Here is a 21990-nt window from a genome sequence, read left to right as displayed (position 1 = left end):
TTGTTTAGTAGGTGAACAAATAATATATACATAGCTATTTTTGTTTTGAAGCATCAATTACCTCAAGAGAAAATTTAATAAGTGGAAAAAGTCAGAAAAATATGAATCCATAATATAAGTGATTAAGTGTAAAGGTTGGGGAAAAAACGCTAAAGAGATACAAATTGTCCAAAAAAACAATTAAAAAGGTACTTCCTTTTTTTATATTGTGGAGATTGGTAAGTCAGTTATATTTTCTTCAATGAAAGTAAACAATAGACAGGCAATAAATGAATTTATTTAGTTTCCAATATAAAATTTGAATATGTTTTAATATACAAAATAGTAACAATCCATAAAAGAAATATATATTTATATATAATTTACAGTTTATTTTGTTGACTGATACAAACATTTTTCATGTTTTTTTGGCAAATACGATAAAGTGTATTTAAGTTGGTCGAAATCCAATCAATGGAAATATGTCAAATGTTTAACGTGTCTTGAAGACTTTTTACAAAAACCTGCCAAATATTGTGAGCCCATCGTTTTTTCTACCTATGTCATTCAATTTTTAACTGATAGTGTTTTGTTAAATTTAATTAAGCAATACTAATAAATACTAAGACTTTTAAACAAAAACCTGCCAAATATTTTGAGCCCATCGTTTTTTCTACCTGTACATCATTTAATTTTTAACTGAAAGTGTTTTGTTTAATTTAATTAAGCAATAATAATAAATAAGTAACCAAAAACACTTTAATATCTTTGACGGTTTCAAGGGCAATTTAGGAATCTCATGACCTATATAAACTCCATACTCACCCCGCTATTCTTCTCCATCGTCAGATTTAGCGATTTCACCTCCATTTTCTTCGATCAGTGCTAGAACCAGAGCCTACCTAGCTCGCACCTTAAGGTATCATCAAATTCTAGCTTCTCTCTTTCTTAATCCGTGTCACGATCCAGTTTTGTGTTTAATCGCGATCCGATCTCGGGCTTTATCTCCTGTTTCGATTTGGATCTACTTTGGTTGGTTTAATTTTCATATAGATTTGGTTTTTGAATGTTTGTGTGTTTATTAACCTTCTTCTGTGATTATATTGAGAGTTAACAATTTTCTGCATTCAGGCTCGATCTGTGTCGGTGATCCGTAGAAAATTCACGTAATTTCATTTCTCATTTTACGTTATTCCCAATTCCTGAACCGGGTTCTGTTGCATGTACCAGATCTGAGATTTTGATTTGAATTTCTTGCAGTATGTGTATATTTTTCGTTGAATTTCGGATTGTTAAGCATGATCATGAGTATATGATCTCTGAATTGGTTGCTTCACCTAACATTTGGGTCATGTTTACGTTAACGTATTCTCTGTGTATCCTTTTACTCTTACGAAACCGGATCTGAGTTTTTGAAAATTGTTAAAGTTTAGTTTTTGCTTATTGTAGATTCTCCTTTTGAATGCTTTTAACTTTATTTTGCATATCAATTTCTTCTCTACAATGCTTGAATTGTTGGATCTGATTTGTTGAGTTGAGTCAAAAAATTTCCTTCTACGGTGCTGCTAGATACAATAATTCCTATCTCTTGTTCTGATTCAAAATAAAGCATAAACTTTTGTGCACTCATTTATGGTATTGGTTACAGAGAGATTTGAAGTTTGACGTTAAACTTTTTTTTTTTTTTTTCACAGGAGGTGATTCAGTTTACAAGCAAAATGGTGAAGATTTGCTGCATTGGAGCTGGATATGTTGGTGGTCCAACCATGGCTGTCATTGCTCTAAAGTGTCCATCTGTTGAAGTAGCTGTTGTTGATATCTCTGTGCCAAGGATCAATGCCTGGAACAGTGATCAGTTACCGATCTATGAGCCTGGTCTTGATGATGTCGTTAAGCAGTGCCGTGGAAAGAATCTCTTCTTCAGCACCGATGTTGAGAAACATGTGAGAGAGGCTGACATTGTTTTTGTGTCTGTCAACACCCCTACTAAGACCCGTGGTCTTGGAGCTGGCAAAGCTGCGGATTTGACTTACTGGGAGAGCGCTGCTCGTATGATTGCCGATGTTTCGGTTTCCGACAAGATTGTTGTTGAGAAATCAACTGTTCCTGTCAAAACCGCAGAGGCAATTGAGAAGATTCTTACACACAACAGCAAAGGAATCAAATTCCAGATTCTGTCAAACCCTGAGTTCCTTGCTGAAGGAACCGCTATTGAAGACCTTTTCATGCCTGACCGTGTCCTCATCGGTGGTCGTGAAACAACTGAAGGCTTTGCAGCCGTCAAAGCCTTGAAAGACATTTATGCCCAATGGGTCCCTGAAGAGAGAATCCTCACCACCAATCTATGGTCTGCCGAGCTTTCCAAGCTTGCAGCTAATGCCTTCCTAGCCCAGAGAATCTCATCAGTCAATGCAATGTCCGCTCTCTGTGAGGCAACTGGCGCCAATGTCTCAGAGGTCTCTTATGCTGTGGGCAAAGACTCTCGTATTGGTCCCAAGTTCTTGAACTCTAGTGTTGGGTTCGGAGGATCTTGTTTCCAGAAAGATATTCTCAACTTAGTCTACATCTGCGAATGCAACGGCTTACCCGAAGTTGCTGAGTACTGGAAACAAGTCATCAAGATCAACGACTACCAGAAAACCCGATTTGTTAACCGCATTGTCTCTTCAATGTTTAACACAGTCTCCAACAAAAAGATTGCGGTTCTCGGCTTCGCTTTCAAGAAAGACACTGGAGACACTAGAGAGACTCCAGCCATTGATGTCTGCAAAGGTCTGTTAGGTGACAAGGCTCGTCTCAGCATCTACGACCCACAAGTCACTGAAGAGCAGATCCAAAGAGACTTAACCATGAACAAATTCGACTGGGACCACCCACTTCATCTCCAGCCCATGAGCCCCACCACTGTGAAGCAAGTCTCAGTCGCTTGGGACGCATACACTGCAACCAAAGACGCCCACGGTATCTGCATTTTAACCGAGTGGGACGAGTTCAAGAAACTTGATTTCCAGCGGATCTTTGAGAATATGCAGAAACCGGCTTTTGTTTTTGACGGTAGAAACGTGGTCGACGCTGATAAACTCAGGGAGATTGGGTTTATTGTTTACTCCATTGGTAAGCCATTGGACCAGTGGCTCAAGGACATGCCTGCTCTTGCCTAAACAACAACCAAACCTCTTCCTTAGCTTTTTTCTCCATTTTTTCCGAATTCTCATGAGTTTTTCCATATATCTTTAACTACAGTATGTTTGATCAATAATTGTTTCTTTTGTTCTTCCTATTATGAATTCCTACAGAGATTTTAGGTTTGGTTCTTGTTGGTAATTATGTACCTTGGGTTATCAAATATTGTAAGCTTTTCGAATATTACTTTCATAATATAAAAGTTTTCCCAAGTTGATTTCTACTGCAGTTACTAAAAAGAGTAAAAGATGTTCTGTTAAATTATTTTTCCAATTACTCGCGGCTCATGTGATTGCCACATGGAAACTTCTAGTTAAAACCAAAGTTTTCGCTCCCTCTTTTCTTGACGATTTACTAAAATGCCCCCTTCATGACGTTACTTCGCTCACTTGTTCTCCCGAAAAATCACAGAAACTCAAAAGATTTGTATTCTTCGTTTGATTCGATAGTATCTACCTTTTTCTTTCTAAAGCTTCACTGTTTCTCCGACGCTTTCTTTCTCAGTTTTTCTCGGATACGTGACAAGAAACAGAGCATAAACTTTCTTTTTCTTCAATTCATCTGATAGTTCTTTGATAATGAGTCCGGCTTGTGTTTGTTGCTTCCTTATCTGTCTCTACATCATCTACCTCATCGTTACCTTCATCGACTTCTTCTTTATCAACAAACCCCGTGTATTTCGCGCCTAAATGGAAGACGAACATCAAGATCTCCATAAACCCATTAATGGAGCTTTGCGAGACCTCAAGATTACTCGGTCACAGAAAGAAACAGAAAAGTCTACGAACCAACAGCAAGATGTTACTTGTTACTATGGTCTAAGGGAAAACTCGAAGAAGAAAACCCAGGAATCTCCGGAACCAATGAAGAAGATTTTGTTTCGATGCGAAGAATGTGGAAAAGGGTTTCGGTACGAGAAATATTTTAAGAATCATCGCTCGATGATGCATTTATCGCCGAACGAGAAGGTTTGTGAAGAATCCTTGATGACTCTGTCTCGTAGCCTTGGGTTTGTGAAGAAGAAGAAAAGATCAAGACTTGGTAGGTCTGGGAAGACTTTATTTACTACGTTTCTTGAACCGAGTTCTATTTTTGATGCGACTGATGAAGAATTAGAAGTGGCGGATTGTTTGATTCTATTGTCTAAGAGTGCTCCCAAGGTTGTAGACGAATTGAAAAGTCTTTCTGAGGCAGTACGTGTTACTCCTGAAACACCTGAAAGTAGCTATGATTTGGGTTGTTTGCTCAACAAGAAACCGAGAAAAGGTGGTGAATTGGAATCTGGGGTTTTAAGTAATGAGCAAAGACTTATGGAAGAAGGGTTTAGTAGTTATGGAACATCGAAAGAACCAGCTAGCTTCTTGAGAGACGAAAACAGATTGGATCAGCAGAAACGGAGAAAAGATGGTGAATTTGAATCCGGACTTTTGAGTAATGAGCAAAGACTGCTAGAAGAAGAGATTACTACTCCTGTGACATTCAAAGGTCCAGCGAGTTCCTTGAGACACAAGTGTGCTTTGGATCGAAATGGAGGTGAATTTGGTCCTGAGTTTTTGAGTAATGAGCAAACACTGATGGAAGAAACATGGAAAGAACCAGTGAGTTTCTTAGAAGATAAGCATGAATTTGATCAGCGGAAAATGCGAGAAGCTGGCGACTTTGAATCTAGGTTTTACAGAATTGAGCTTGGAGTAGGAGCTATGGAGTGTACTTCTTCAGATACTGATATGCTCACGCAATCTGATAAGAAGAACGTTGAGCATCGATGCAGGTTGTGCAACAAGATATTCTCGTCTTATCAAGCTCTAGGGGGTCATCAGACGTTTCATCGGATGAGCAAATGTAAGAACAAGAAGAATGGCATAGAGGAATCAGTTGAACCCAGGATGACTCTGTGAGATGCTCAGTGAGAAGTGTAGCATCCGTCCAAAGAGTTTCAGCTCGGTTCAGGATTTAGTAGGTGGTCACATGAAGATTTAAAACAGAGGATGGTGAAGATATAAAGCATACTTCTTTCTTTCTTTTTTTTCTAGAAATGTCTTCAGTTTCTGAATCGAAGTTGTACATAATTTGACAGTCAAGTTTGAGACTTTTTGCTCTGTTTTTTTCTTGAAGTTGTTTTAGCAACTTTTCCTCTCAATTGCATCTTTTTTTTGTTTCTTTGGAATAACTCGGGTTTGAATCCGGTTCGAGTCAAGTTTTGTTGATTTGAAAAGTCATAATTGAATGTGTCGGTCGGTCTATATGGTATTTCAACAAAACTTTTGAGCATATAAATGAAATTAAATAACTACTTTTCCTGACCAAAACAACTACTTTTTTTCTTTGTTATATGTTTAAACGAAAACGACATAGTGGTACGGTATTTTCGTAACTAATTCTGAAAAAAATTCCCTATGATGAAATTGGACCTACCCGGTAAGACTATATTTTTAATTTACATCAATATGGGATTTTGATCTACCATTTTTTCCAAGAGAAAGGTATCATCATCCAGTTGCTTATTTTTCTCTTGAGCACATTAAATTGTTGAACTAGCGTACAAAATCAAATCACTTGTAATTCACGTCATTTGTTATGTGGACGACCTCAATTTACTATGTTACATTTTTTATTCGCTTGTAGTCTATAATGATTATTTTAGAAAAAAAGTTTTTTTACATGGGATATTTTTCTCTTCTTTTCATATTAGCGTTATTATACGGACCATATATATTAGACGTCTGTCTAACTTTCAGAACTATTACAAGTTGATTTTGGCCAAATTAATCAACTAAATATAAATATAATTTTCTTTAAACTTCTAATCAATAGGTTTAGATTGGTCTATTTGTACAATTACAATTAATTTTTCTATTTTGTTATATAAAACATGAGTAAGAAGTTAGGAAGAGGGTGTCATTGTCTAATGATCTTGAACAGAACATATTATTCTTTATGTAATTAATTGATCAGTTTAATAGTCAATTTTAATAATTAAGTATGATTAAAATTAGTTTATATCAATCATTTAAGAGGAAAGATGAAAAAGCAAAACTCTTGCTTAGCCATGAAAATAGGTGGAGACAATGTTATAATTAGCTCTCTATAAAACAATCCCTAAACTCAAGGTCAAGACACCAATTTATTTAATTATAATTTTAGATCTTGAAATTTTATTATTATTATTTTTTTCCCTTATAGTTTTATTATTTGTTTTGCTTAGATCCACCGGCAAAATCACTGAGAACAAAAAAAAAGCTCGTTGTGTTGTTATTCCTCTCATTTGTTTCTTCTTCTTCCTCAGCTCCTTTGATTTTGAATCTTGATCTGTGAGGAAGGCTCTTTGAAATATCTTCACAAGACGTGAATTTGAGGCGAACCCTTTTGGATTCTCGTGTTCAATTGTTTGAAGCAACAATCTCCCAGAGGAGTAAGGCGGGAATCTCAAAATTCGGATTGGGTGGTTCTGATATCCAAATGCGGTCTGGGAGAAGACCACAAGGAAGAAGAATAGCTATAAGGAACGAAACAGAGACGGAATTGAGATCGAGAATCGGAGAGAAATCGGGATCGGAGAAGCGGAATCTGATCGGATCTGATGTTGGGTTTGGGATTGTTGTTGTTGTTGTTGTCAGGAATTAGGTTTTTTTCGGAATCGGTTTCTGTTGTCACTGTGGTGGGGCTGCACTACCAAGGAGGATGCAGCTTCACATATCGCCGAGTATGAGAAGCATTACGATTTCGAGCAGCAATGAGTTTATTGACTTGATGAAGATCAAGGTCGCAGCTCGTCACATCTCTTACCGAACTCTCTTCCACACCATCTTAATCCTCGCTTTCTTGTTGCCTTTTGTTTTCATTCTCACCGCTGTTGTTACCCTTGAGGGTGTCAACAAATGCTCCTCCATTGGTAATCTCATTTGTTCTCTTTTTCATCTTAATTGGTTCGGATCTCAAGTTTTCTGTTGCCTAATTCAAGGATTCTCTGTTGTGGATAGAAACGTTTTACAAGTTTTCTTCTTTAGTGTTGTTCCTTGGCAAAAACATCTTGTTAGTTTTTTGTTGTATCCATTTGTGATGCTTAGGATTGTACTTGGATTGGCTTAAGTCAACAACGTTTGGTTGATTTTGGATTCTTCTTGTTAGGTCCCCACTAATGATTTTGTAAGATCCTGGTTTTCATTGAGCTGTACTACCTTAATTGTTAGGTGTACATATACTTTTCACCATCTATTTCTCACTTTTCCATATCAATGCATTTTGTTGGATTGTGGAGCTGAATGACAAATTTTGTTGAATTCCTTTTTTTTTTGTGTGTTAAGATTTCTCTGCATTACTAGATTTGAACCAAATTATATGTCTTTAGGGTCTTTTTCCCTCTACATTTATCTTTATGCTGTGTGTTCATGTGTTGAGGTTTTCCATTCAAGATCGGTGTTAATTTCAATTGAATGATCAGCTTCCATGTATCTCCCCAGTGCTCTTGTGACCCTCTCATTAAAGTTTCTCCCCCTTTGCTTCTTACTTTCAGATTGTTTAGGGAGGCGGATAGGTCCACGTCTTCTTGGTAGGGTAGATGATTCAGAGGTGAGTGGTTTCTTTCGTCGGCTAATTTTCAGTATCTTTTCATATTGTGAATTTATTTATCTCATGTTTCTCTTGCTACAGAGACTAGCTAGAGACTTTTATAAAATTCTAAACGAAGTAAGCACTCAAGAAATTCCAGATGGTTTGAAGCTTCCAAATTCTTTTAGTCAACTTGTTTCCGATATGAAGAATAACCACTATGATGCAAAAACATTTGCTCTTGTGCTGCGAGCCATGGTACGCTTTGTCTAATCTGAAATTATTTCTGATCCTACATATTATATACTTGCATCAAAAGGACATTTGTTTTTGTTTAGTTAGAAAATATTTTGCATCTATCTGTGGCTCTTGCAATTGTCAAGTTGGTTTCTTTTCTTTTTTATTTGCATTTGGAAGAGATCTTTGTTAATTCTTGTTGCTCTCTAAAGTGAGCCATATCAATGGGAAGATTATCATATGTGATATATCTCTATCTTGTCTTGAACAGATGGAGAAGTTTGAACGTGATATGAGGGAATCGAAATTTGCAGAACTTATGAACAAGCACTTTGCAGCAAGTTCCATTCCCAAAGGCATTCATTGTCTCTCTCTAAGACTGACAGATGAATATTCCTCCAATGCTCATGCTCGAAGACAGCTTCCTTCACCAGAGTTTCTCCCTGTTCTTTCAGATAATGCTTACCACCACTTTATTTTGTCCACGGACAATATTTTGGCTGCCTCAGTTGTGGTCTCATCCGCTGTTCAGTCATCTTCAAAACCCGAGAAAATTGTCTTTCACATCATTACAGACAAGAAAACCTATGCGGGTATGCATTCATGGTTTGCGCTTAATTCTGTTGCACCAGCAATTGTTGAGGTTAAAGGTGTTCATCAGTTTGACTGGTTGACGAGAGAGAATGTTCCGGTTTTGGAAGCTGTGGAAAGCCATAATGGTGTCAGGGACTATTATCATGGGAATCATGTCGCTGGGGCAAACCTCACCGAAACAACTCCTCGAACATTTGCTTCAAAATTGCAGTCTAGAAGTCCAAAATACATATCTTTGCTCAACCATCTTAGAATATATATACCAGAGGTAAATCTTTATCCCCTAGTTTGAACTTGCAATAGAACTCATGGGGATTCTAAATCATTTGCCAATTTCGTCTCTTTTTTTGGAATAGCTTTTCCCGAACTTGGACAAGGTGGTTTTCTTAGACGATGATATAGTTGTCCAGGGAGACTTAACTCCACTTTGGGATGTTGACCTCGGTGGTAAGGTCAATGGGGCAGTAGAGACTTGCAGGGGTGAAGATGAATGGGTGATGTCAAAGCGTTTAAGGAACTACTTCAATTTCTCTCACCCGCTCATCGCAAAGCATTTAGATCCTGAAGAATGTGCTTGGGCATATGGTATGAATATCTTCGATCTACAAGCTTGGAGGAAAACAAATATCAGAGAAACGTATCACTCTTGGCTTAGAGAGGTAACTCTATCGAATAAGCTTACACTTTTTTGTTTTTCTTTAGCAGAATCTAAAGTTACCTCTCTAATCTACTCTGTTTACTTTTGCTTTGGAACAGAATCTAAAGTCAAATCTGACAATGTGGAAACTTGGAACCTTGCCTCCTGCTCTTATCGCGTTCAAGGGTCACGTACACATAATAGACTCGTCATGGCATATGCTAGGATTAGGCTACCAGAGCAAGACCAACATAGAAAATGTGAAGAAAGCAGCAGTGATCCACTACAATGGGCAGTCAAAGCCATGGCTGGAGATTGGTTTCGAGCATCTGCGGCCATTCTGGACCAAATACGTCAACTACTCAAATGATTTCATCAAGAACTGTCACATATTGGAGTAGGAAAACCGAAACTTTGAGATGATCATGAAGGTAAGAGTTACAGGTGTATGATCATGAAGGTAGTTACAGGTGTAAAAGAGGAGAAGTAGTAAAAAAGACAAGGCAGTCTGCAGATATTACACTCAGTCTAAAGAAGGAAGAATCAGAAATTTAGTTTGCCACATACATAAGAGAAACTTGGTTGCAGCGAAGGGAAGGTTGCATAAGAGAAAGAGAGAGAGAGAGATAAAGATTCATTCTTTCTGTAAAATAGAAGGTTACCCTTTTTTTGAAATTCTTTTGGAGAATCCAATTCTTGAATCTTTTTATAAGAATGGGGAAAGAAAGATTGGGTTTATAATTCTTTTTTGGTTATTAAGAGAGAGAGGGAGAGGTTATGACCAGAAAAGCCAGTTGTTGATAAATTGAGGAACACACTTATACACTTGTTTTGTTGCTATTTGCTCCACATTTCTTATTAATATCATCATTTCAGTTCCTAATCTTTTCGAGCTGTGATTTTGAATGTAATCTCTACAAAGATCGTTGATGATTAACCAAACAAACAAAAATCTCCAATAGCTTTTGAATGTACAAATAAAAATGAGATCATATCAATGTACAGAGAGCATTTGGTAATATAATTATTATTTTTAAAAGGAATTTAAAAGGTAGAGCATTTTAATTGGCGTAGAGATGGGAAGAAGAAGAAGAAGAACAAGGACATAAAAAGGATTTGGGGAACATTTTGGCTGCAATTTATTCTCAAACCTTATGAGTGAGATCTCTCTTAATCATTCTCTCTTTCTTCTCTCCTCTGTGATGTGAGGTTTCGAAGATCCTTCTCTGATTCCTCATCAAACTCAGATCAGTAGCGGACCCAAGTAAGAACACCTAATTAGGGTTTCTTTTTGTTCGTGTTCCATCGGTTAATCTAATACCAGATTGAGTTCCATTGGTACTTTTGTTGTTCCTTTCGGAGATAATACGATTCATGATCGATCATATTTTCAAGGAATGATCTTTGCTATTCTTAGGATTCATATTATTTGATCAATGCGTTTCTTATATTCATTTTCACCATTCAGGATCATCTACCAATCCATAAGTTTCATTAGGGTTCACATTGAGACTTGAGCTAGAGAAAACATGTTTTTGTAGCTGCTTGAGAATTTGTTCTTGTGTGAAACAATTGGTTCCTTGTTTTTGATTTATTGCAGATAGGATCAAAGCAAACGAGGTTTCAATTTAGAGTTTTTTAAAGCTCAAATCTCGGTTGCTTCGGTTGAACTTCTTGATACACTGTCTCGTTTTGAGTTCTTGTTAGGTCATTCCTTTAGAGAGATATATGGCAGAGGTGAAGGATCAATTAGAGATTAAGTTCCGGCTTAACGATGGTTCTGATATCGGTCCTAAATTGTTTCCTGATGCTACTACCGTTGCTACATTGAAAGAAACCGTTGTTGCTCAGTGGCCAAGAGGTCAGTGTCTATGCTCTTACTCTGCTTTACATGTATTGATGATATTCATTTATGCAATGAGATAAAGCCGCGTTAAGCTTTATCGGTCTGGCGATTTCTCCATGACTAGAATGGTTTAGACTTTAGAATTGCATTGTAAAGAAACTTTCATATTTAGCCTTTTGTTAGGTTCAGAAACTCATTGCCCTCTTTATTGATCCTTGAGAAACTGGTTACAAAGATAAATCAATGACCAAACGTAAGAAGAGACTGAAACAGAATTAGAGCAAACGAGAGAGTAATTTCTGTACAACTCTTCTTTCTCCCCAATGCCCCCAAATTATCTAGACCAATCAGCTTCTTAAACCTTCAGCTCTCAACTAACCGATGAGGTCTATTACTGAGCTGGCAAAGCTACACTTCCCTGCATCACCCCTAGGCTAGTTACATTAGTCCTGCACTGCACTGGACTTAACAAGAACGCCTTCTCGCTTCTCCATGAGGACCTGCATTGGTTTTTCGCCTATATCTGTGATAATATCAAAACCTGATTGTGAGTCATTGGTGTTATGGTTTTGCTTGTTTGTATAATTTTGAGCAGCTAAGGAGAATGTGGCAAAGACACTGAAAGATATGAAATTGATTAACCCTTTATGGTTTTGCTTGTTTGTATGAATGTGAGCAGATAAGGAGAACGGGCCAAAGACAGTGAAAGATGTTAAACTGATAAGCGCGGGTAGAATATTGGAGAACAACAAAACGGTTGGAGATTGCAGGAGTCCCGTCGGCAATTTCTCAGGTGCTGTCACCACAATGCATGTTATAATTCAACATCAAGTTACTGAAAAAGGTAATCTTTAGATTCTTAAGCATTGTTCATAGTATATACTGTTTGAAAACCTCATCTGTTAAGGTTATGCATTTGTATGAGAATCTGAAGATCATTTGCTTTGCTAATGGTTTAAAACAGAAAAGAAGAAGAAGAAGCCTAAAGGTGATCTGAAACAGAACAAATGTGTCTGTTTATGTTTTGGAGCTCGTTGTTAACAATTGTGCAAGACAAGTAGAGAGAGTTAAAAAAGCTTGGGAGATTCACATTCTGTTCTTGAGCCTTCTTCAATACCTTTTGCTCTTGTTCCTTGTAATTCTTTTTTCTGACATGACATGACATGATTGGCTTTTTGATCGCTTGAGGTTTGGTTTCTATTGTATTTCGGATTCGCAACACCGTGGAAATTATTAGGTAACAAACAAATTTGCACGGAATAAAGTGAATCATCACGAAATATAACTTGACATAATTTCCGTGGTTAACAATGTTTGGTTTCTGTTAACAGTCGTAGTGGGCCAATCTCGTTATCAACGGCCCAAAATTCGGGAAACTATATATTAATTATTATTTTCTGCTATATTTTTGGACGGTTCATATTAATTCTACTTCGAAAAATCCTAAGTTTTCTGAGAGTGAACACGTGTCAGAAGAAGGTCTCAGTAGTAAGTACATCCCGATGGTTCACGAAGACTCCGGCGTCGTTTAGCAACTTCTTCTTCTTCTTTATTAGTTTTCTACTTCACCTTTTCTCTTGGTTCTCGCTAAAACTACACGAGAAAGCAAAAGCGTTTCTCTTTGCTGATTTCTTAAGTAAACATCTCGCCGTTTTGGTGGATTTGTGCTAAACTACCTGTTGTATTTGATCTTCCTTTTTCAATTGCTTGCTGTTCTTAAATTTCCGAGCTAATGGCGACGGCTACGACGACTGCTACGGCGGCGTTTAGTGGTGTAGTCAGTGTAGGAACGGAGACTCGAAGGATTTATTCGTTTTCTCATCTTCAACCTTCTGCGGCTTTTCCGGCGAAGCCTAGTTCCTTCAAATCTCTCAAATTAAAGCAGAGCGCGAGGCTCACACGGCGGCTTGATCATCGGCCGTTCGTTGTCCGATGTGAAGCTTCTTCTTCTAATGGAAGGGTAAAGTCTGAAACTTTAGGATTTTTAAGTAATCACAAATCTGGAATTGACACTGGAAGGATTTTACTGTACTGGATTGCTAATTTGGGTTTGATGTTTGTATAGCTTACACAGCAAGAATTCACAGAAATGGCGTGGCAATCGATAGTTTCGTCACCAGATGTTGCAAAAGAGAATAAGCAACAGATTGTGGAGACAGAGCATCTAATGAAAGCTCTTTTGGAGCAGAAGAATGGTTTAGCTCGTAGGATTTTCTCTAAGATCGGTGTGGATAACACAAAGGTTCTAGAAGCAACAGAGAAGTTCATTCAACGCCAACCAAAGGTAATGTAATGTCTTTAAGGGTTTGATATTTGTTGTTTCTTTGTTTGTGAGGCTAATGAAAATTAAGTTTGTGATTTCAGGTGTATGGAGATGCTGCTGGTTCGATGTTGGGGCGTGATTTGGAAGCTCTGTTCCAGAGAGCAAGACAGTTTAAGAAAGATTTAAAGGACTCTTATGTGTCAGTGGAGCATTTGGTTCTTGCTTTTGCTGATGATAAGCGGTTTGGGAAACAGTTGTTTAAGGATTTTCAGATATCAGAGAGGAGCTTGAAATCTGCAATTGAATCCATTAGAGGGAAACAATCAGTCATTGACCAAGGTTAGTAACCACATTTGAGGTTGATAGTTTATAATTTGATTGCATAATTTAGTGGATAAGAGAGTTAATGATCATGTTTGACAGATCCGGAAGGCAAGTATGAGGCGTTGGAGAAGTATGGAAAAGACTTGACAGCAATGGCAAGAGAGGGAAAACTAGATCCTGTGATAGGTAGAGATGACGAGATCCGAAGATGCATTCAGATTCTCTCAAGGAGAACAAAGAACAACCCTGTGTTGATCGGTGAACCAGGTGTTGGTAAAACTGCAATTTCAGAAGGGTAAGTTATCATCAAAAGATTCAGAAGTTGCACATATGTGTATGTAATGCTAAGATATTGCATCTCCACTTTTGAATCAGACTTGCTCAGAGGATTGTGCAAGGAGATGTACCTCAAGCATTGATGAACAGAAAGGTATTCAAATACTTATCAAACTGTTTCTTTTTCTGTTTTTAACAATTTGGATAACCACTGATTTAACCGTTCTTTGGTTTCTTTTCAGTTGATATCTCTTGATATGGGTGCTCTCATTGCTGGAGCAAAGTATCGGGGAGAATTCGAAGACAGACTAAAAGCTGTGCTTAAGGAAGTCACAGACTCAGAAGGCCAAATCATTTTGTTCATCGATGAGATCCATACAGTTGTTGGTGCAGGTATGCAAATTTCCTTTGATTGTTTGGAAACGGTTTATACATTTTCTTGCAATGATTTGTAATTGATTCTTTTGCTTTCAGGTGCGACTAATGGGGCCATGGATGCTGGTAATCTGCTGAAACCGATGCTGGGCCGAGGCGAGTTACGTTGTATCGGTGCAACCACGCTTGATGAATATAGGAAATACATAGAGAAAGATCCAGCCTTGGAGCGTAGGTTTCAACAGGTTTATGTTGATCAACCTACGGTTGAAGACACGATTTCTATTCTCCGTGGTTTGCGGGAAAGGTATGAACTACATCATGGAGTTCGCATCTCAGATAGTGCTCTAGTGGAAGCTGCTATCCTCTCAGACCGTTACATCAGTGGCCGGTTTCTACCCGATAAAGGTTTATACTTTGCTATTCCCATTTTATTATATTATCTTCATTAATAGACAGTGTTACTAACTGATTTGGTAATTGGTGTTCTAGCAATTGACTTGGTCGATGAAGCGGCAGCCAAATTGAAAATGGAAATCACTTCGAAACCTACAGCTCTTGACGAGCTTGACCGTTCGGTAATAAAGCTTGAAATGGAGAGGCTTTCACTTACCAATGATACAGACAAAGCTTCTAGAGAGAGATTGAATCGAATTGAAACTGAGTTAGTGCTATTAAAGGAGAAACAAGCTGAGTTAACTGAACAGTGGGAGCACGAGAGGTCTGTTATGTCCCGTCTTCAGTCGATTAAAGAGGAGATTGATCGAGTAAACCTCGAGATCCAGCAGGCGGAACGTGAATACGATCTCAACCGTGCAGCTGAGCTCAAATACGGAAGCTTAAACTCATTGCAGCGACAGCTTAATGAAGCAGAGAAAGAGCTGAACGAGTACTTAAGCTCTGGGAAATCTATGTTCAGAGAAGAGGTTTTGGGTAGCGATATCGCCGAGATTGTGAGTAAATGGACTGGAATCCCGGTATCAAAACTTCAACAGTCTGAACGAGATAAGCTTCTACATTTGGAAGAAGAATTGCATAAAAGAGTAGTCGGTCAAAACCCAGCAGTGACTGCGGTAGCTGAAGCAATCCAACGATCAAGAGCTGGTCTTTCGGATCCAGGCCGTCCTATAGCTAGTTTCATGTTTATGGGACCAACTGGTGTTGGTAAAACAGAGCTAGCCAAAGCACTTGCTTCTTATATGTTCAACACTGAAGAAGCTTTAGTGAGAATTGACATGAGTGAATACATGGAGAAGCATGCGGTGTCTAGGCTCATTGGAGCTCCACCTGGATATGTTGGTTACGAAGAAGGAGGACAGTTAACAGAAACGGTTAGAAGAAGGCCTTATTCGGTCATTCTATTTGATGAGATTGAGAAAGCTCATGGAGATGTCTTCAATGTGTTTCTCCAAATCTTGGACGATGGGCGAGTCACAGATTCTCAAGGACGTACAGTGAGTTTCACCAATACCGTCATTATTATGACCTCAAATGTTGGTTCGCAGTTTATTCTGAACAACACAGATGATGATGCTAATGAGCTCTCTTATGAAACGATTAAAGAGAGAGTGATGAATGCTGCAAGGTCAATCTTTCGTCCTGAATTCATGAATAGGGTTGATGAGTATATAGTTTTCAAACCTCTTGACCGCGAGCAGATCAACCGCATTGTCCGGTTACAGGTATGTTTCTTTCATTTGAAAATTGCAAAATTGATTAAGCTGATGACATTAAAAGTCTGATATCGAAAAGAGTTAGCTTCTGGAGGCAATTGGATAGTTAGATTGGATTTTGCTTTAAAATGCTCGTTAGTGAATAGTTTAACATCTAATACAATCTACTTTTCCATTGAACGTATAACATACTTTTGATTCTAATAGCATTCGAAAGATTACTTCTTGGCCATCTCTTCACAAAATTAAGGAAGATAAGACTGTTTTAAAAAAGGATTTGATCAGAGTTGAAGTTTTTTTCCATGGCAATACAAAGAACTGTTATTCAAAACCCTGATTGAATCTTTCTTTCTACAGCTGGCACGTGTGCAGAAGCGAATTGCAGACAGGAAAATGAAGATAAACATCACGGATGCAGCAGTCGATCTTCTTGGAAGCCTAGGGTATGATCCAAACTATGGAGCTAGACCTGTTAAGCGTGTGATACAGCAAAACATTGAGAATGAGCTTGCTAAGGGTATCTTGAGAGGAGATTTCAAGGAGGAAGATGGCATTTTGATCGATACCGAGGTCACAGCGTTCTCCAATGGCCAGTTACCTCAGCAAAAGCTCACATTCAAGAAGATTGAGTCAGAAACAGCAGATGCTGAACAAGAAGAAGCAGCTTTCTCAAAATAGAGTAGTTGAAAATGCAACCTTTTGGAGCCCAAGAAGATTCAGACTTTTCAGTACAGAACTTCTAGTGAGTTACTTGTCACAAAAGACTGATAATATTTATCTCAATGTGAGAGTTTATATAAATCATAAGCTTATGAGTCATTGTACTGATGTCTCAAAGGTCCAGAGGTTATGAAAATTGTTGATCATAATTTGACTGTATATGAATGTTGAAGAATCTCTGCAGATACAATAAATTTAGCAGTAGTACACAAATTTACAGATGTTTCACTGATTAGGATTGGTCAGTCGTTTTTGCGGCGGAGGTCCATTTTCACTTCCACCCAACAAAGAATTTCTCCTTTTCAATACGTTCTCTCTAGGAAAGCCATTGTCTGCAAAAAAAAACAACAGAAAAAACAAGTTAGAACTTTGCTGTTGTCAGACAAAAAAAGCTGATTTGTAATTTACAGGAAAGATAAAAGACCTTGTTTCTTCTCTGTGTGATTGTTATCTTCGCTTGGAATTGCATCCTCTGAATCAGACAAAGGCGCGAGAGTGCAGATACCCAGCAAATGTCCATTAAGGCAAACAAAATACTCAATGCAGTCTTCATAAGCTTCCAAACGAATGCAGGCACTCTGAGGTATTATCTTAGCTTGTAGCATGCTCCATAGCTTAGCTTTACAATACGGGCAAACCTCGGATGGATGAAAAGGAACCGCCTTGTTAATGATCACTTTCCGAACTTTCGATGTTGGGAATGACTTGAAAATCCCACGGAACAAACCCACGTCGCCTTCTTCTCCTTGGTCAAGATGCTCGCATGGATCACAAACATAGAGTACATCAGTTCTACACTGAGGCGGAAGGAGGCTTCTTCCTAATGTTCTTGAGAACCGGGTTCTATAAACAAAGTGGCCTGGGATTTGAACAGAGCTATTGAAAAGACCACCTTGTGTACATCCTGAGCAGTAGATGAGAAGCTTCCCAAGGGCTCGCCAGTTACCGTCAATGCAGTGACTACCGCTAGACTGCAAATCAAGCATCATTTTTGGGGCACGAGTCTTGCAAAACTCTTTCCATAGTACCCGTTTGGCGAAATCATCAAACCATCTGCATACACAGGAAAGTGTTGCAACTAATTTCGGATTCCAATTCAAATGTTGGAACACTAATAACAACACGTCTTCGTTTAAATGGCCTTTGGTGCATTGGCAGCTCGGCGAGTGTGTGCAACAATACTGCTTTGGTAAAATCATTCTCTCTGTGTTTCAATCACAGAAGGAAACACATAGAGCTTCCAACTAAAAAGAGAGAAATTGAGATCCATCAGTTCCCTAATACCACACTAAACTTGAGATTCATAAGCAAACAGTTTCTAAATCCACAGAATTATTGGGCATAAACATAATAAGCATCACGACGTGATACAGACTCCACAAGAAATGAGACAACCCACTAAACCATATTCAAAACAAGCCCCATAACATCCAAAACGTACAGAGAAACTGAACCAGAGAGAGCTTGTGGGAAAAGAAGAATTGAGCAAAGCTAGATTGATGGCGAAACAATCAATAAGACGCACCGAAATTAACACAAAAAGCATCCTTTACCCACATTTCACAAAACACAAAGTCTCAGTCACTACTATGAAGTCTCTTATCAGCAGAAAATGATGCTAAGAGAAAAAGAGAAACTTCAGATGATTGAATGATCTCTTGATATTACTTCTTATCAAGCAAAACGCAGGGACCAGTAATGACTCTGAATTCATTTTCTTTCCATCATCATTATCTAAGATCAATCAAAATGAAGTCAAAGTAGCTCAAGACCTTCAAAGGCAACACCCACAATGTAACTCAGATCTATAAAACGACATCACGAACAAGACTCTTATTGAAAATCCAGTGAAATCTGAACACTAAATCCTTTTCCTGAAAACCCATCTCTAGTCATCACATACAGAAAAACGCCACAAACTAGAACACACAAAGATCTTAAAAAAGAGTAAAGAGATGAACTTTACCAGAACAAAACTGTGAATACTTCAGCAAATTGCAGCTAACATGAACTTTAGTCGAAAGGGCTTCTGCTCCTAATCTTAAAAACCACAACTAGAACCTCAAAATTAGGGCATTTAAAGGTTGAAAGCAACAACAACAAAAAAACAAAGTAAACCACCCAAAAAAAAAAGAGAGTTTCAACAGAAGCAACGAATGAGGAACCTCGAAAACTCCGCAACAAAACCCAGATTCCACAAGAAAGAAGATGAGAATCAGGTGCCAGAAGAAAACAACGAACAATTCGCGGAGAGAAAAATCGATAAGGAAAGAAATCTCAAAGCTTTAATTTTTTCTACTCCATGTAGCAGAGAAGAAAGGAAAATTAATTTAAGTCAAGGAATGGTAGAGTGACAGTCTGTGATAGAGGTAAACGACAATAACCACTAAAGATATGACACGTTGGCTAAAGAATCTACATAGTCAATGGCATTTAAAGGACGGCGTGAGCGTGGGGTCTGGTTTTATATTTCTTTTCAGCCCCTAGTTTTGTTTGGTACTCACAGATTGTAACTATAGTTACAAAAGTTTAAAACATAACCTTCTTAGTCAATTCTTGGAAAGACAACAGTTAGAAATTCGATAACACATAATAACTCCCACAAATTGTAGAATCTTATGTGAGTCATTGCACTCTTACAAACTCTACATATGTTTACATACATACATAAATACAAGTGAAGAAAAAATAAAAGATTATTTAGTTAGAGATTCTTGTGAGTATAATCATTTTTATGTGTTTATGTTGTTGCAGAAGAAGTCTTTTCTTGGAGAGATATGACAGACTCGAAAGCACCAACTAAAGCCTTAACTTTGCTCTTGCGAGTCTGTACTAGCTTATTAGCTGTTTCCTTAATAACTTTGTTGAACAACAACACTCTTGATTCTCTCTTCTTCTCTGTGTCTTGGTGTTTCAGAACAACTCTGGGTTTGCGTTGTTGTTCCTTGTCGTTGCTTAAGTTGGTTCCTTTGGTCTTTAAGCGTCTCCTACCACCAGATTTCGAGGTTGTGTCAGCTCCGGAAATGATTTTTCCTCTCTTGAACTTGAGCTTTCTTGGACTGTTTCCTTCTGATCCAAAATCTATAATCTTTCCTCTTCTGATTCTCAGTTTCATCGCATTGCCAGTTATAGCGGATTCTGCTGAGAAGGCTTTGCTTTTTCCTTCCCTTGTTGTGTTCTTATCTTCAGAGACAGACACATTCTCATCTTCTTCTTCTTCGTCTTCCTCTTCTTGAGAAGACTCATCTTCATGTTCAGTCTCAATACACTCACCTTTGTCTTGGCTCTTTTCGCTCTTTGGATCATCAATAGGTGAATCCATGACACACCTCTGGTTCAGTTCAGATTCAACAATCTCATCCACTGTTTCCATCTTAATAACATAGAGAGTTTTCTCTTCAACCAAGTCTTTACACTTGTCACCTACATGTTTCCTGGTTTTCTTTAGAGGAACACTCAAGCTATTACTCTCCTTCTTTGTCTTCAAGCATCGAGAACAGCCTTTTGAGGACATTGAGGCTCTTCTTAAAGCCATAACTGCCTTCTTTTGTTCTGCAGCTTTTGATCCGCCATTCATCTTCTTTCTCTTCACAGTACTACGCCGAAGAGCAATCTCTGCAGTTTGTGCAACAGCTTTCAGCTTTAAAGCAGTGACACGCCTCTTTTGTTCAACAATCTCTTTAGCCCTTCCGCGAGACACATAGACCGTCTTCTTCTTCTTCTTCTTTCGCTTAGTCGAATCAGCTAACCTAGATTCAGAAACAGACACTACCTTTTCATTTGTTCCATCTGCATGACTCTTCTTAACATCACAAACTCCGCTAGAAAAGTTTCTAACTTGGCTCTTCGCATGATCAAAGCCACCAACAGAATCACATCTACGAGAAGGACTCAACAGCGGTTTTGTCAATGCCTTCTTCCTCAGTGGTGAATCCAAGTTTATAGCTCCAGAAAAGCTTCTGCTAACCCTTTTGCGATGTGGAACTCTTGGCTTGTCTTCAGATTCATCTTTCCTTCCGTATTTACAAGCATCATGACAAGAACCAGTGGGAGATCTGAGATAATTAGGAACAACTTTCTCTTGAGTGTATAAAAAACTCAGTTTTCCAGTAGAAATCCTTCTCCATGATATGTTTACATCCGGCGAATTAGGCAAACGTACGGTCTCCTCAGCCATTAATCAATCAGCCAGAGAGAGATTCAATAACTACAAAAATGTTAATAACAAAGAAAGTTAGAGAATGCTTGATTCAGGAATCATAAAACTCTATCCTTTTGAGAAAAACCATTGTAGCTAAACATTACGAATATGATGCACATTAATCAATCAAACCATAGAAACACATTTCAGACTAAAGCAAACTAAACAAGAACCCTATATCTATCCACCATCACCATTTGCATAGAAAAACCTTAGCTTTGTATGTTTACCAATTCATGAAACTTTGAATGTCTATTCGTTTCAAGATAAACCCAAATCATTTCTAGCATTCGACGTAAATGAAGAACAAAATTAACCTTTTTGGTTTTTGGAGGAGACGCCTTTCATTGTTTCTGAGGTTTCTCTTTTGATACCAAACAGAGAAGAAATCAGTTTTGTTCGTTTTTTTTTTTGTTGGGTTTTTTCATTTTTGTGGATTTTCTCCACATTTTCCGCAGATTTCTTAAAAAAGGGTTTATTTGTTTTTCGATAAATCCTTTTTGTTCGAATGAGAGATTAAAATTTTTTTTTTAATGAAAAACAAGTCTGACACGTGGGGAAATGTCTAGCTGTGTGGACCACCTAATTTTAAATGGGCCAGATTTAGTAGGCTTGCGTGGCCCAGCCTTCACATTAGTTCTGCCAACGAGACATGTATGTGTTTAATTGCAGCAACTTACAAAATTAAGTTGGGTTGATGACTAGATTTTTTGTTTTTTAACTATTAAAATAGAAGAGTTTAAAATCGGAAAATAAATTAGTTTAGAAATTATGTGTTAAAGAAAATAAATAGTTAAGAAAATAAAAACAGAAGAAACAAAAATATTGTGAGTAGTTTAGTTAATTACATAACAAAACCGTTTTTCTGATGAAAATTTAAAAGAAATTGTCAAGTTTGTAGGAAATTAGTGGATGAATAGAAAATTGTTCTCCAATCATGCATGTACATTTCCTTTATGGTTAGAATTTTTGCCTATGGTAAACTAACCGTGCCAAAATTGAATTCAAACCAAAATAAATCGGTTTGAACTGAGTTTGGTATTTTACAATCCGAGAACCAAAAAACCGAATCGTTAACAAAAACTGAATATTCTTAAAAATATTTATGGGTGAAATACACAAGTTGTAGTTGGT

The 21990-nt window shown here is 37.8% G+C and overlaps 7 protein-coding genes and 1 long non-coding RNA gene across 12 annotated transcripts; 6 read left to right on the top strand and 2 right to left on the bottom strand.

Moving 5' to 3' along the window:
- The first annotated feature begins 766 nt into the window (after positions 1-766).
- On the top strand, positions 767-3374 carry UGD3 (UDP-glucose 6-dehydrogenase family protein). The gene is made up of 2 exons (NM_121553.4): positions 767-898; positions 1674-3374. The coding sequence occupies exon 2, from the start codon at positions 1698-1700 to the stop codon at positions 3138-3140; it is 1443 nt and encodes a 480-aa protein (NP_197053.1). The 5' UTR covers positions 767-898; positions 1674-1697; the 3' UTR covers positions 3141-3374.
- Positions 3375-3851: 477 nt separating this feature from the next.
- Positions 3852-5060, top strand: AT5G15480 (C2H2-type zinc finger family protein; the record flags this gene model as incomplete). The annotated part of the gene is made up of 1 exon (NM_121552.1): positions 3852-5060. One exon carries the CDS (start codon positions 3852-3854, stop codon positions 5058-5060), a length of 1209 nt encoding a protein of 402 aa, NP_197052.1.
- A 1201-nt stretch (positions 5061-6261) lies between these two features.
- GAUT14 (galacturonosyltransferase 14) lies at positions 6262-10071 on the top strand. Its single transcript, NM_121551.4, has 6 exons — positions 6262-7054; positions 7676-7731; positions 7813-7968; positions 8219-8809; positions 8898-9200; positions 9298-10071. The coding sequence occupies exons 1-6, from the start codon at positions 6844-6846 to the stop codon at positions 9577-9579; spliced, it is 1599 nt and encodes a 532-aa protein (NP_197051.2). The 5' UTR covers positions 6262-6843; the 3' UTR covers positions 9580-10071.
- Positions 10072-10085: 14 nt separating this feature from the next.
- On the top strand, positions 10086-12332 carry MUB2 (membrane-anchored ubiquitin-fold protein 2). Of its 4 annotated transcripts, none has more exons than NM_180493.4 (4): positions 10086-10442; positions 10779-11039; positions 11704-11868; positions 11989-12332. In NM_180493.4, the coding sequence occupies exons 2-4, from the start codon at positions 10907-10909 to the stop codon at positions 12063-12065; spliced, it is 375 nt and encodes a 124-aa protein (NP_850824.1). In that variant the 5' UTR covers positions 10086-10442; positions 10779-10906; the 3' UTR covers positions 12066-12332. The 4 variants fall into 4 exon arrangements, with proteins under 4 accessions (NP_850824.1, NP_001318568.1, NP_568315.1 ...); NM_121550.3 differs by having other exon boundaries at positions 10309-10442; positions 10886-11039; positions 11989-12301; NM_001343401.1 differs by having other exon boundaries at positions 10086-11039.
- A 332-nt stretch (positions 12333-12664) lies between these two features.
- CLPB3 (casein lytic proteinase B3) lies at positions 12665-16800 on the top strand. Its single transcript, NM_121549.3, has 9 exons — positions 12665-12984; positions 13090-13308; positions 13389-13626; positions 13711-13906; positions 13987-14041; positions 14130-14280; positions 14362-14670; positions 14755-15944; positions 16293-16800. The coding sequence occupies exons 1-9, from the start codon at positions 12757-12759 to the stop codon at positions 16611-16613; spliced, it is 2907 nt and encodes a 968-aa protein (NP_568314.1). The 5' UTR covers positions 12665-12756; the 3' UTR covers positions 16614-16800.
- On the bottom strand, positions 16731-18951 carry EDL1 (EID1-like 1). The gene is made up of 3 exons (NM_121548.3): positions 18622-18951; positions 17080-17899; positions 16731-16987 (listed from the first exon to the last, which is right to left on the bottom strand). Exons 2-3 carry the CDS (start codon positions 17852-17854, stop codon positions 16881-16883), a joined length of 882 nt encoding a protein of 293 aa, NP_197048.1. The 5' UTR covers positions 17855-17899; positions 18622-18951; the 3' UTR covers positions 16731-16880.
- AT5G02415 lies at positions 17877-18645 on the top strand. Its single transcript, NR_142599.1, has one exon. It is a non-coding gene; the product is annotated as an other RNA (long non-coding RNA).
- A 204-nt stretch (positions 18952-19155) lies between the features above and the next one.
- AT5G15430 (Plant calmodulin-binding protein-like protein) lies at positions 19156-21325 on the bottom strand. Of its 2 annotated transcripts, NM_001343400.1 has the most exons (2): positions 21174-21325; positions 19156-20862 (listed from the first exon to the last, which is right to left on the bottom strand). In NM_001343400.1, the coding sequence occupies exon 2, from the start codon at positions 20830-20832 to the stop codon at positions 19396-19398; it is 1437 nt and encodes a 478-aa protein (NP_001318567.1). In that variant the 5' UTR covers positions 20833-20862; positions 21174-21325; the 3' UTR covers positions 19156-19395. The 2 variants fall into 2 exon arrangements, with proteins under 2 accessions (NP_001318567.1, NP_197047.1); NM_121547.2 differs by lacking the exon at positions 21174-21325 and having other exon boundaries at positions 19275-21136.
- Positions 21326-21990: the final 665 nt, after the last annotated feature.

Source organism: Arabidopsis thaliana, chromosome 5 (assembly GCF_000001735.4).
Source record: "Arabidopsis thaliana chromosome 5, partial sequence".
Lineage (NCBI taxonomy): Eukaryota > Viridiplantae > Streptophyta > Magnoliopsida > Brassicales > Brassicaceae > Arabidopsis > Arabidopsis thaliana.
This window is presented reverse-complemented; position numbering and strand designations above follow the sequence as displayed.